We start from the raw sequence: 14,795 nt of genomic DNA, 5'->3' as shown, positions 1-14,795 counted from the left end.
CACCCATTAAGAAGCATATTCATGAGGGAAAAAGTTGGAATTGGGAAAAACTCTGATTGCTTTGTATCCTTTCAAAAATTAGGTTAGCTGTGTGACAATCTTTTCATGGATTTACCCTATGTTCTGCAAGAGCTAACTCTTGCAGATATTTAGCCCTGGAAAAAAAAGCAGCTGTTTTACAATGTACTGGGAGACAGTTGGACTACTTTGGGGATATTCAGAAGAAAAATGGTTTCAAGAATAGGAACTAACTTTTTGTCACTCTTTAATTGAGTAAAATATTTTCCAACACATGTTTTTTCAGTCTACAAGAACTTTCAAAAAATAAGTTCTCTGAAAATATGCCATGCTGACATTTCTACACAGTATTAAGTATCTTGCATCTTAATAGATATTGCTGCAGTTTTAGAGCATTACTCAATCTGAGTTACCACTGTGGTGGCCTCGATTGTCAAATTTGACTATTTGCAACACTGGAATTTGAACAAACCAGTAAATAACTGAAAAGATGTTCAGAAATTGCTGAAAAGGAAATTCACAAAATGGGAATTGGTAAACATGTTTGGGGGCTGAAATCTTGAGGACAATTAGCAAAATAGTTTCCAACCAACAAATTGAAAACAGTCAGCATACTGTTCATGTGGCTGTAGTCCCAGACAGTAGGGTAAAAAACTCAAAAAAACCCCTACAACATGGAAGATTAAAACTACAACATGAAAGATGATAATAATGGAGCACAAGTTCATAGTGGTACCAAAAAATTGTGACTGGAATTGTGTTTAGGGCAGAAATTGGTTTGATCTTTCAAGAGAAGGCAAACAAAATTAACTACTGGAGGCGAGACTACATAAGCAGTCCTCTAACTATGAATTATACACTTAATTTTCCTGTACTGCAGCAAGAGTTAGAGCTTAGTCTGTCATTTACAGGAACTGAGCAGACCAAGAAGCACTGAACCCAGACAAAAGAAGAGGTGTTCCTGGAAGTCCTCCCTTCCCTTGATATGGGAATTTATATTTTGGTTCAATGTATCACTGTAAGGGATGTACTTCTTTGATGCAACTTACCATTATTACACTATTATTTTCATTAGCTCTGTAGAAAATGTTTATAGTATATAGCTAAAATACTTCATTTTTCTCTCATAGGAGAGATACTTTTCCCTTCCATGAGGAGAAGAAAAAATCTGGAAACAGTACAGGTAAGTTATTTAATCAGAGGTAATTCATACACAATCTTAACAAGGAATGTACTTTTCTAGGTGAGTTTTCTTATATCATAGTATCTTACTAAATTGTAGCTACAAGTCCATGATTTTTTTCCATATTCTTGAAAAATAAAAGTCATACATACTTTTCTTCATTTTAGTATTGTATATCTATCTCAGACATTTTTGTGCTGTGGCTGTATAAAAATGCAAATTTTAACATTTTATTATCAGGAAGTGATAACTGAGGCCTTGATTTAGTTAGTTGCATGTTACACCTTGTGTAAATCACTTAAGCAATCTCATTAAGTAACCAAATCCTATATTCTAGCAAAACAATCACTGACATAGCAATAGGCATCTCAAATCTGCAAGATCAGCTCTTCTGATTGAGAAATGCTGACTTTACAGTGGTAATCACTCACTTCTAAAAGGTCCACTGGGATATTAAATCAACCATTTTAATTACTCAGTATTAATTGTGATGCATACTGAAATGTGCACCACACGATTGCTAGACCTGTATGTAAGGAACTTTTATCTGGAAAGCTTCTATTCCTAATCAACACCTTCACTTCATGATGCAACACTTGTCCCATAACTAATACATGCTATAAAAAAGTGACATTCTCAAAGAATTCAGTCTTTTAGTAAGAGAGAAACACATTTTGCTCTAAAATGTTCATTCACATTATTGAAAGGAACTGACAAATAGCATAAAGAATTAATTTTTTAAAAAAGTAATAACCTTTATCAAGGGCAGCCTTTTGTAAAGCACAGTCACAAGTTATCTTGGGGCTATTGTTGGATATACCACTCGGGTAGGTACTTTTATTATCTTTTGTCACAGACAAACATCCAAATTGTTGTTGGCTATGTTTTTAATTTCTAACAGTGAACAGAAAAAAATGAGTCAAAAATAATTTATAAATGGATTCTGAAATCCTTTAGGTCATAAAGACTGGACCTTCAGTGCCAGATTGTTCTTTCTTTAAAGGTATACTCCTTATGGAAAGGTAAATTATTTAGCCTATGTTCTAATAAAGGAGTGCAGAGACCCTGTAAGATGAGGTCCCAGTCAGCCTTGAAATTCTGTGATGTTTGAGTGTATTCCATGTGGGTTTAGCTATCAGTGCATATCAGAGGAGGGGGAAAAATCACCGTGTTTTTAAGGCAATATTGTTATGGTTACTGCAAGGAGGTCCAAACGCTTTAGGGAAAAGAATTATCAACACCATAAAAAATAATAGCTGAAAAAAATAAACAGAGGCAATGAGAGGCAGGTTCCTGTGACATTCATTCCAACAGTAATTTACTTTTACATTAACAAATTGTCAACTAGGGGAAATACAAGAAAGCCAACTAGCAATTTTTTCTCTGCAAGGTTTGTATGAACAGAAATTCTACACACATGCCTCAAGCCAGGAAAAAGGGAGATATTAAACAAAATATGAAGAGGATTGCTTTTCATATGTTTTGCTTAAGCTAAATTAAAATATAAAAGAAGACTGACAGAGAAAAGAGAAAGAATAAAAATACTCGAGAACTATTCATTAAATACACAGATTCCTTCTGACTAATCTCCCAATTACTTATGATGTATGTATGCCTGTGTAAGGAAAGAGACTACCAGACTGAACATTTTTTCCAACTTTTTATGTTTCCTGAGTTTTTCCATAGCTTTCAGAAACATGAATTTCCATACTTGAGTCAGGGATGGCAATCTCAGTCACATTTACCCTACTCAGCTGTTGCTTTACCTATGCACACCTGTTCCCACCCGTGGAATGCCATGAAAGAAGCTTCACAAAGCACCAGTAATAATGTTATAAAATCATTCCTTGCTGTACGCGAGGATTGTGCTGACTGACAGGGTTAATGCCTTGGCACTTCGGTTCTTGCCGTGCACATGGTAAGAAAGAGGAAGATAAGGGAATGTGCTGACAACCATTTCATCAGTTGCTCAGTGATAGGATCTTTGGCCCCTGTCTGGGGTACACAGCTTGAGACTTGTGGTGAAAAAACACACTTCCTGACTTGGCTGTTCCAGATAAAACCCAATCCATTTTCACGGATGGCAAGGTCACTAACTCTTGCTGCTAGGGCTGGTGGCATGAGCAATACTTCCCACCATACTGACTTCCCATCTCTTATTAGGCTGTTGAACCCACAGGTTCAATCTGAAATACTCCCATAAACGAGGGAGGACTTAAATCCCTCCTTTATCTACATAGGCCCAATTAAGGAGCACAATAGACAGAGATGATCTGATATTGGGATCATCATCAGCCTGCTTTCAGATTTATTCTTTTTTCTAACCTCTCCTTCTTGATGAATTAAATATAGCACAAAATTTTGCTTTGAATCACCACTAAAATTAAAATTTCAAGGCTTGTAATAGAATTGAAACTACTCTTTGGTGAACTTCTAGGAACTGATTAAACCCTTTTGGGAGCATGGAAACGTGATTACAGACATCAGTGCATTTTACCAACAGATGACCAAAACAACAAATCCTCACCCTGGCATTAGCTACAGTCATAGTAATTCTATGATAACATCAGTATGGGGCATAAGAAATAGTATAGTAAGAATTACAAATGTCCTCATGGCTTTACTAAGATAAATACTTTCCACATTCTGAATAAAACTAAACATGGTTGCACAGCAGTCAACATTTGAAATGTCTATTGACTCTTACGTAATTATATGTTTATTAATGACATAAGAAGGTAAACACTCTTATGAGGATGTGATCTCAAATGTTCAAGTGTTCAAAACTTTGAAAGTCTAATACTGACAAGACACTTGAAAATTAGACTGGAAAGTAATTATGCAAACTGGAATCTGCTTTTAAGGTCACTGAGAAAACTCCAGTTCTTCTCCTGGGTTACCAGAGAGAGCACAGACAACTCCAAAAGATAGCACAATGTTAAAACATTAGACATTTTGCTATGACAACTGAAAAGTGAAAAGCAAGGGGGGACTAAACTGAACATTTTTGTGAGGCTATACACACCCAAAGCAACTGATTTTTACTTTCTGTAGTGAACTGCTGCTTCCTTATGTGAGATAAAATTGAGGCCACTGCAACAGGACAAACACCAACACAAATTTTAGGCAGAGCAAAACCACTGTCATATTCTGAGAAGTGCAGTTTCCAAAGGATCTCCTCATTTCCCAGATTTTTAACCAAAATAGATTCTATAGGGTAACGATTACGGAAGCACTATAGAAATAGGGAAGTTTGGAAATTATCTAATGTATTTCTTGGCCCCAAGGAAAGAGGAATGTAGATTTAAACCATTTCTGGCAGATATTACTACACATTCCCAAGGACTGAGATTCCCCAGTCTTTCTTGGCAGTCTATTCCTCTAAACCTTTTGATGAGATGTCCTCCCTTCATTTACCTCACTGTAATTTAGGTCTATTCTTTTTTTCCCTTCCAACTGCCCAGAAAGATCAGTCTATCCCTTCCCACTGCAGCTGTCTCTTTAAATAATCTCAATTTTTATGCATTCCCCCCTCTGACTACCCTAGACCAAAAAATCTTAGCTCTTTCAGTCTGCCTTCATTAGTTACGTTTTCCACAACTCTGTTCACTCTTGTTCTCTTTTGGGCTCTCTGAAACCAATGAAATGTACGTAGAAACAAAACGTTAGGAATGTCTGAACGTGATATAAAAGCAGATTTAACTAATTCTGTTTAAAACACCCTCATTCTAACATCTCAGCTTCTATACAGTCCTTTCACTGGAAGATATGTAAGCTGTTTACAACGGAGGCGAGATATACACTCATCACGGGGAAACTGAGGCACAGCTAAATGACTCACATAAGGCCATCAGAGACATCTGCCCCAGACAGGAACGGAAACTTGTCAAGTTACTAACTGAGCTGTGCTGTAACTTCACCCCGTGTCACAACACATGATGTTAAGCCAGTCTGCCGAAACAGTTATGGCTGCTGAGATTTTAACTAACATGTTATATTTTTATAAATTATTTTCATTTTAATAATTTCGTTGTGTTCTTCTATTTCAAGTGTCAAAGTCCATCCATTGATTCCTTTGAGGTATCAGACCTATATTTTGGGACTGCGCTTTTGCTGCACCTGCTTGTCAGGACCTTACTTATCAATTTGTGGCTAAACATTGTTTCCACAGACCATCCCACTCCCGTTCTAAATTTTCTGCGGCGTAATCCTTCTCCTAACCTTTGTTTCTGAAAGCAGGCCAAGTGCTGTAGTTTTTCTCAAGGTAAACAATAAAATTATTACTTTTGCATTTTTCCATGTCACAGTGTGACTGATATCTTTATCTTAATGAATAGCCCCTTAAATAATCCATAAAACCTAGACCTGATGATCTTAATCCCTCGCTTGTATGTAACCTCCTCTAGGCAAAGCTTAATAAGCCCCAAAAGCTTTCTAAGCTTACAGCTCACTTGAGAGGCTGGATGAATGTCAGGCTTCATGGTATTTCTACTGTAACTTTAGCAAAGCTTAAGCTGCCAGAGAGATTATGAATACCATATGAATCCACAGCCAAAGTGACCAATACCTTTTAAGAATATGAAATAAAAAATGCAGGAGCGGCAGTGTTTCCCACTTTGTGTGTCTTGCTCTATTAAAAAAAGCAGATGAAAATATTCCATTTTCCAACATAACCTATGCTTTTACATCAACATAAAAAGAAATATGAATCCTGGGGGTCTACAGGCAAGCACTGCCAAGTGACAGGTTCCTGTAAAGGTAAACAGCAGACTACCTATCATCTATTTCACTGTTGAACAGCAAACATTTGTCTATTGAATGTGGGCATTTCCAGGGTACCTTATTTATCTACTTATCATTCAGACAGATAGGGAAATATCTTTTGCATTTATTGAAAGGTTTGAAGATTTCAAATCTGTTCCTGTGGAGTCAAGAAAGGAAAAGCCCCCACAGGGATGCACTTGAGATGTAAAAGACTCAGGTTCAGGTCTTTGCCCTGATTTCCATCAGAGACCTGGTTCTGAGTTTCCTACATGCCAAGCCAGTGCCTGAGAAAAAAGCATGAACAGTTAGAGGATGGAACACTTTGTCTGCTTTTACCAATCCAATGACACCAACCATTTTATTGCTGAAGTGGTTAGCCAGGGGCATATATGATTTCATAAAAACACATCTTGGAGTTTGGCACAGGTCTTTTCACCCAGCTACTTGTTCAGCACCAGCACAGCTAGCGATGGCATGCTGTGGTTAGCTGAATGCACAGGTGAGCCTGTGGTTGGCTTCCTCTGTCCTCACAGCATACTGGCTTGGACCTTCTGCCTCATGGGACTTAGGCTTGCCGTGTCACCTGCACTTTCAATAACTGAACTGTTATCGAGAGGAATTAGCAAAGGCTAATAATCTTTGGGTCTTAATGTTCTAGTCACCAGATAACAGCCCACAGGACATGTAAATTAGATCAGGTTTTGCTGATTTACTTCATGCTAAGGATGGCAGCTGCACGGCCCAGGATCACCGGGACACAAAATCTGCCAGCCAATGGAGTCATAGGCGAGAGCAGATCCCAGGTATTCTTCTGGCTACACAATTTAATGAAAATGAAGAACACCTAATAAAGTGACATGAATCTGGAAACTGTTACTGCACAGCAACTGCATTGTTTTTTCTCTAAAAAAAAAAAAGTGCGGGTATTAAAAATGTAAAAAAATGCACCTTTTACCTAAAGAAAAAAAAAACATTATCAAAGAAGCTAAAAGCTCTTGCTATATATAAACAATCCTTTTTTCCAATGGCAAGTATGTAAAAGCAAAACTACTCATCCGATATGGAATCAGCTGAGCACAAGCTGCTCCAAAATTTTCATATGCTCCAGAATAAACTCCAGAGATTTTTTCCAGTAAAGCAGCTGGAGCTCCTAAAATACTTTGCACTCTAGTGGTTAGGACAAGACATTTAGTAAATGAAACCTCTCATTCATATATTTAAAGAAAACAGTTAGAATGTATTACATTACGCTGTGCTGAAGTGTCATCACAGATCAAGATGATGTCAAGTTAAAACTGATTCTTCTTTACAGTGTATTATTATCTCAGATACATATAAATTGCTGAGGAATGTTTCTATTATATGAATCATAAAAGCATTTAAAAATAATAAGCACACTACAGTTATTTTACAACTTTGAACTAGAGTGAAGAGTTACTGAATACATAATTTACAGGCACAAACAGTACTGTGGAAAATAGAAGAGCTACATGATTACTCACAGTATTCCAAAAATTAGAAGAAATTCAAAAGAGATAGGCAAGGTAAACACAAAGCAAGAATTTGAAAGAATTAAAAAGAAAAAAGCCAAAGGAAAAAATAGTAACAATTAATAACAAAAATAATGAGTAACAAAACAAAGCAAGGCAAAATGATTAAAAAAAAACAACAAAAAGAAAATTCAGTGGTAGCAGAACAAGGTATCAAATCGCAACTAATTACTATAATGCATAACTTTCATCAAATTCTTATATTGTACATAATTCAGTCATACATAAGCATAATCCTCAGTCATCAAAACATTGGCTCCTAGACCACTTATTTATGGAAGAAGATAAATTGGTGACTTACCTGCTTGCTGCATGCATATAATATATGTGGTAAACAAAATGAGACAGTACTGCAGCTTCCATTTCCAGTGATAGCACCACATTTCACTTACATGAGACATCCTGTGGGGGGGAAAAAAAGCAAGAAAGAATTCAGGGAGTTTTCCAAGAAGACAAGAAAAAGAAGAAAACACTGTTGTTAGTCAAACAAGTAACTAGCAGTAAATAAAGTAGCACTTGAAAATTATGGATGGCCCTAGTATTGCTTAAATGGGGACACAAGTCTGCCAAAAAGGGTCAGAAATTATATTGTCTGGTTCTTAGCAGACAACAAAGTGTAAGACTGGTCAGCATTGGGCTTCTAAGCAGATATATGTGGGTGGTATTTCAGTAAAAGAAACAAGAAGCACAGTCTGAATGAGTTAAGGTGTAGGGTTCTTTTTAAATACTTTTGCTTAATTTACTTAATTTACACATATAAACACATTTATGCTATTTAAACATATATAATACATACATATATAAAGATGGTAGGTGATCATTTGCCTCCACCCTTAACAAGGCTTTCCATCTTGCAGTGCTAATATTTTGACAGTTATAACATTTTCTGCTGAAAGCTTTTATGAAAATCCTGAAACTTTCCTTGCCAATATCTAGGAGCTCATCTGTGCTGCCAATGAAGTCAGGGACAGCTTTATTATTTAATAAAACAAATGCAATTATATAAAAGTCTCTATCAGTTATAGTTTGAAATTGAAGCTTCCTTTCCCTTGAAGCATACAGGATATTTAATGGCTAAACCAAAATGTCTCCTCCATAGTGAGCAGAAAAGGAAGCAAAAAAGACTTAATAAATTTGGACAGGTCTTTAACCAGGTATCCAAAATGAACGGTGTTCCACTACATTACCATCTCATCTTCTTCAACAAGTTAGCGGCAAGCAAAAGGAAGCAACATATAATGAAACACAACACACACTATTTTGACCAACTCCTTCCCCTCCTATTTGGTGATGATAACTGACTTTTGTTCAGTAAGATATTATCTACCTAGACTGGGAGAAAACTTGTTTGCTCCAAAGACACGGCTGTGAACCTGCCAGTGAAAGCTGGGGGCAAATATAAAACCTTTCCCAGTATCAGCTTCTGTTTCTTCCCAAAGCAGAAGCCAAACTTAATGCAGCAAGATAAACCACTATAAAGGAACAACTGATGTTTCAGATTAAAAAGTGGTAGTTCATCAAAGCACCCCCCTGGGCCAGACGCCAGTGGGCCCAAGTAAATGGCACTTCAGCAGACTGCTGAAGACTGCAGTCAGTCAGGCTTTCATTTAGTGCAGTGTTACACAGCACAGGTATCTGATTACAAAAGAATTTCAGTTCTTTATGGGTAGTTGTATCAAATTAAGAATCTGAAGCAGACTTATTTTTTCTGAAATACTGTAAAGTCAAACTTAACAAGTGTTGAAGACAAGCACAGAAAACACTGGGCTCTGAAATACAAGAATCTCTTTGATGAAGCCAGACACACAAAGTAACCAGATTATCAAACAATAGAATTATTGTCCTTCAACTTAATATCCAAAATCCCTATTAAAATTTCAGACAAGAGAATGCAGAGGTTTTGAAACCATTACTGTTCAATGTATACAATTCATAAATCCACAGTACTTTTAACATTAATTTAGAAAACACAATTTGAACAGAAGTCCTTGTAAGATACAAAATCAGTTGCACACACATGCAAGCACGTACAACATACGTATGTTTTCACAGAGTGGGGAAACAGAAATGTTGAGGCTAGCAGCATGACATACCAGAGATACAAGAGAACACTGCTCTTCCTACAGAAGAATTCGCAGGTACTGATGAGCTACATGCCATCCTGCTGCATAATCTACGAATGCAAACGTGTAGAAGCAGTTGCATTACTAGTTTTTGACCGTTGCTTTGTTTTGAGCAAGCACAGATACAGTTATCAGACTAGCAAATAGCTGCAAACAATTATTTATTAACTCAGAAAAAAATCTGTGTTGGTTTTTATCAAACGGAAACATTGTCTGTATCATCACTTTTGATGTCTCTGAACTCAGCCAAAGTTTTTGCTCATTTAACAGCTGGGGAATCCAAGACACCAAGTTTGAAATACTTGAGGAAAAATAACATGACAAGCTTCTACTGCCTAGGTCTGGTGTGAATCTACCCAGTCACATTGCCTTTAGTGCCTTTCTTAAAGAATATGAAATTCTGCATTAGTCTGAAAGAGGTATTTAATTTGGCCAATTTGATATTGTTAATGTTCACTTGCATTGCAGTAATGCTTATGAGGCCAGTACTTCATGGTACTCCCTGGTGACAGTTTACATTGTTTCCTCATCCTTACTTATGAAAGTAGTACAAGTTAAGAAAGATTTCAAGAACATGGATAATCAACAACAGAGCAGAGTATAAATAAGTGCAAACAGTAGATTTTTCCCCAGAGAAAAAAGCTAGATAGTTATATAATTGCTATTAAAAAATATACAATTCCCCACCAAAATAAATAAACAAATATGTAAACAATACCAAAACTGTCTTCTCCACTTACATTTTTTACAGTTGAAGGACAAAACAATTCTCTTTACACTACATCATCTCAGTTGACAAGAAAGGTTTATCAAACTCACACAAGAATGACCACAGGAGCATGCTACCAAAACACTCCACTAATGTGGGCACCATGAGTCAGAACTGTTTCTTTTGGAGAGGATTTTTGGAGAACTATTTTACAAAGCATAACCTCTACCTGAGTGCTATAAATAAGTGAGGAAATCACTTTATTTATATATTTGAGATATATATGATATATATTTGATCTTGTGGAGATAAAAAGTCAAAATTCAGAAAACTGCCTACAGCTTTCCACTGTGATGTGTCACACCCTTGTCCACAAAAGAAATTGTCAGAGATGGAAGTCAGCTAACACATTGCCAACAAAAAGGCTTCTTCCACGACAAAATCCATCTGTGATATTTTTTAGTGTGACATCCCAGACAATTACGATAAGGTATTGTAGTAACTGACAAATAAATACTTCCAAGACATTAAAAAGACAGCCTAGTTGCAGATAATATTCACCTCTTAATACTCACTATGTTTATATTTATTTTAAAGTTCTTTTTCTTGATTATATGTGTTAATTAACATCTAGAAGTGAATCCAAACAGCATACGAATAATTCAGTACCAAAAACTAGCAAACAGTTCTGGGCTAGTTTATAGCTTATCAAGGGATGATATGGTTCCCTGACAGCACTGACTTGATGGCTCTTTGGTCTTGTGTTATTATTTTTAATAGTATTAAAAAGATGTGTTCTGTCATTTAATATTCAGCAGCAGCACAGAGAATGGCTATCTGCACAGCGATGTACTAAAACACACCATGAGTAAGCAAAGGGACGGATCTTTGTTCACAGCAACATATATGGATTATTTCACTCTTTAGCTTTGGTTACATTAAAATTGCGGAGAGCATACTAAGTGTTCTTCTCTATTATTTTCTTCTCTATTTTGTATCAATTTAAATGAAAAAGCCCTGTTCTGTCTCCAGTTGGTAACAGACTAGCAGTTCTGAAGAAATCATTGTAAAGTGTCAAACAGAGAACCAAAACATTTTACCTAATATATTTGGAAACTATTAGGACACCTATGGTAGAAGCATATCCATTACAGTTGGATGTAGTCTCAAAACAGCAATCCCTCATAACATTTTGGGGTTTTTTGGCCTTCTGTGGAGTCTGATAGAAGAAGTACTATTTTTTTCTATGGACTTGCATTTCCTATAGTAGACACTGTGTGATACGACCACTCTAGCTACCAATTCAGTAAAGTCCAGTCCACAGCTACTTTTATTTCCTATAACATAAGGAGACAATGAGCTTATTCACAATTCATTCCAGAAGAGCAAAACAGACATGTAATTTATCTAAACCATAAATGGATGTAACTTGACATAGTCCAAGATGGGATTACTGTAAGTTTTACTACATCCAACTACTAAATCTTTTACTCTACGTGCCAGCAGCCAGCTAGCAAGAACAACATCATCACCTTTTAGGGAGTACACAGCTCCGCAAGACAACATACACAAAATGTGAATGATCCTGGAGCATATCATTCGTATACTGTACAGTCTCAAAACATGCAATACAAATTTGAATACACCATCTTCCTTGTTCAGAGCTTTGTCAAAGTTCCCTGAAGTAACATGTGAATTCTACAGTGTGCCTCAGGCACACTGACATGACTTTCTTTGGTCTTTGACATGTCTAAAGTTATTAAGGAAAAATGTTGCTGACACTTTAAAATTAAAAGAAAGATAAGATCAATTTCACAATTTTTTTTTTTCTCACAGAGGTTGTAAACAAAAATACTTTAAGCTTAATCACTCTCAAGTGGAACTACAAGTAAAAGGTGATGGCAACTCACAGTTTAGTTCACAAAGGTTAACAGAGGAGTTGATTTTAACTTTGAAATCCTTGCTTTAAACAGTAGCACAAGAATGTCTTGAAAGATTAATTACACAATACCCCTTAAAAATTTCATTTTGTTAAGCACTACTTGTTCCTAATTATTCTTACAGTCAACCTTGAAAACACTATCATGCTCATCAAAAGAGATGAAAAAAAATTAAGACTGTTCCTTTTAATTTGAACAGTATCAGCTCTATCAGAGCCATCTAAGTCCCTTGGCTTTCCTTTCAAAAGAAGCTTTTCCAAATTGCAGGTAACAAATCTGCTGGTTGTTTCCAACTCAGTAGCACTGCAACATCAGGTCTTTAGGAACTCCTTTTCATTTTCTGCCTCAACTTCACGGTGTACTGTGTGGACCCCCTACCCTCTTCCCCTTGTACGGATTCCCTCGGGTTTAGCCACAGGTCTTCGCTCTTGACTGCGAACGCACCGGCGAAACGTCAAACACCAAACCTCAGCACTTCGCCTTACCGTCGGCGAGAGACAGTCAGTAAAGGAGAAATATCCCGGGAAAGGCGCCCAGAGGCCACGGCACCAGCCCCGCCCGGGGCCAGGCAGCGTACGGCAGGAGGGAGAAGCCCCGACCCGGCTACGACGCCCCCGCCCGCCCCTCGTCCCCCGACGGCGGCAGAGCCCCGCGCTGCCCCCGCTCCGCCGTGCGCTGCGGAGAGTCGCGGTGGGGCTGGGAATGTTTTATGAAGGCCGCCCGGCACTGCCTCTCCCCTTTTTATTTTTTCCCTACTTGTTCTGGCACGGCACCTGGAAGGCCCCCCCCTGGTACCTGTGGTGCCAGCGCTTCTCGACGTGAACGACCGCGGCCCCGAGCCGAGAGGCCGGGACCGGGCGGGTGCCGGGGCACCGGCGTTCAGGGTAAGCGGCGAGTGGGGCCGAGGGTTTCGCTACTTGTCTGCAAACACGGGGAAACTCACCAGGACGGTCCTAAGGACGGGATTAGAGTGCCCTGTGAAAGGTAGCGGCCGTCCGGGAGCCTGCAGGGCAGCCGCCGACGGACGCGGAGCCCGGACGGGGCAGAGCCCCGCCAGTCCTGCCCTCTGAGTTCCCGGCGCGAAATTCCCCCGTTTCCCCATTCCTTCAGCCCTACCTACCTGCGCGGCTCAAGCCTGGTATTACTCACCACCTACCGTGGGTGGTGGTGGGGGGGAAGTCCTGCCGCTCTGCCCGGGGTTCCCTGCCCCACGATGGAGCCCGCGGGGATTATCCGCGCTCCCCCAGCGCCGCGGGTGGCCGGCAGCAGCCCTCGCCCCAGAGACCGGAGAAGAGACTTACATGGTGACATTACGGGACGGCTCTACTCCGGCTCTCAGCAACCATCCTCCCTCGCTGCCGCTCGCTCTGCCTCTGGCCCGCTCCCTCGCCGGTTTCTCGCAAAGGTCATCACTCCTTGCCCACCTCTCTTCCCCGCCCGCGCTGATCCGCTCCTCCTCCGCCGCGATGCTTCCCCCACCCCGCGCCGCGCCGGGACCTGCCTCTCTCTGCACAAGTGGAGGAAACTTCAGTGCGAAGGGAAGTCGCCCCCGCAGAGGGCAGGGGCCGCCCCGCCCGCTGGCCGATCCCCGCGCCCTGCGCCCCGCAGTCAGGTGGCGGCTCCGGAGGCTCCGGCGCGGCCCCGCGGGCTGGCCCGACCCCCCCCGCCGCACCGGGGGCAGGACGGGACCCGCCGAGCCGCCAGCGGGGGCCCCCGCGCACTGCTCCGAGGACCTGCTCCACGGGGCTGGCGCGCCCCTCTGGGCAGAGAGGTGGCTACCGGGACTCCGCTGCCTGGGACCCCTGGGAGGGCGCTCCCCGGGCGGCACCACGCGGCACGGCCATGCAGCGCCCCGGCTCGATGGTTAAGGGCCAGCCCAGGGGTGTGCAGCCCCCAAACACCCCTCAAGGGGTGGTAGCCACAGGCCCAAAGCCACCCGCAAAGGACACGGGTGAGAAGATTCCATACCAGGGACACTGACCTTGGTGGTCACAGCGCCCTGGGCATGTTGCACCTCGCAGCATCCCAGTGGCAGCAAGGCCCCTGGGCGCAAGCACACCCTGCACACCCACCACAATGTGCACTGCAGAGGTAAGCGCCCACAGATGTGCCTGCTCGCCCCAACACTCTGTCTCACTGTGTCCCAGAGCTGTTGACACAGACCCCAAGGCACTTTGTGTTGGTTTCCTTTGAAGCATACAACACACTATACTTAGGATACAAGATGGGTAGGTGGAGGTGACGCAGCTCTGACCTACTTTCTGAAGCGTGCAAGGCAGTAATGCTGCTCCCGCATAGAGTGCTGGCCCACACCTCACTCCTGGGTAGCGTTTTTGGAGGATGGTAGCTTGTGCCATTTCCTAAAGATCCTGAGTTGCTTTGTTCAGTTGAAATCTGTCCAATGTGCTACTGCACTACAGGTAGGTAGGAAAACATGGATAGAAAGGAAAAACCAAAAGGTCAGCAGAGAAATCCAAAATTTTCACAGTACTCTATGGATCTGAGCTG

At 40.5% G+C, this 14,795-nt stretch overlaps 1 protein-coding gene across 9 annotated transcripts in view; it reads right to left on the bottom strand.

Annotated features, from left to right (window-relative positions):
• Positions 1 to 13,721, bottom strand: part of ADGRG6 (adhesion G protein-coupled receptor G6) — a 109,204-nt gene extending 95,483 nt beyond the window's left edge. For 5 of the 9 annotated variants that reach the window (XM_051801606.1, XM_051801600.1, XM_051801607.1 and 2 more), the window contains exons 1-2: positions 13,589 to 13,721; positions 7,817 to 7,917 (exon numbers count right to left, since the gene is read on the bottom strand). In XM_051801606.1, the coding sequence (XP_051657566.1) occupies positions 7,817 to 7,917; positions 13,589 to 13,590 (103 nt within the window). In that variant the 5' untranslated portion in view covers positions 13,591 to 13,721. The other 4 variants (XM_051801602.1, XM_051801601.1, XM_051801605.1 and 1 more) reach the window with 4 other exon arrangements.
• Between the last annotated feature and the right edge of the window lie 1,074 nt (positions 13,722 to 14,795).

Source organism: Manacus candei, unplaced genomic scaffold (assembly GCF_025592945.1).
Source record: "Manacus candei isolate 608988 ecotype Guabito, Panama unplaced genomic scaffold, ASM2559294v1 h1tg000052l, whole genome shotgun sequence".
Classification (NCBI taxonomy): Eukaryota; Metazoa; Chordata; class Aves; order Passeriformes; family Pipridae; genus Manacus; species Manacus candei.
The sequence above is the reverse complement of the archived record's forward strand: the minus strand, read 5'-3'. Positions and strand labels throughout refer to the sequence as shown.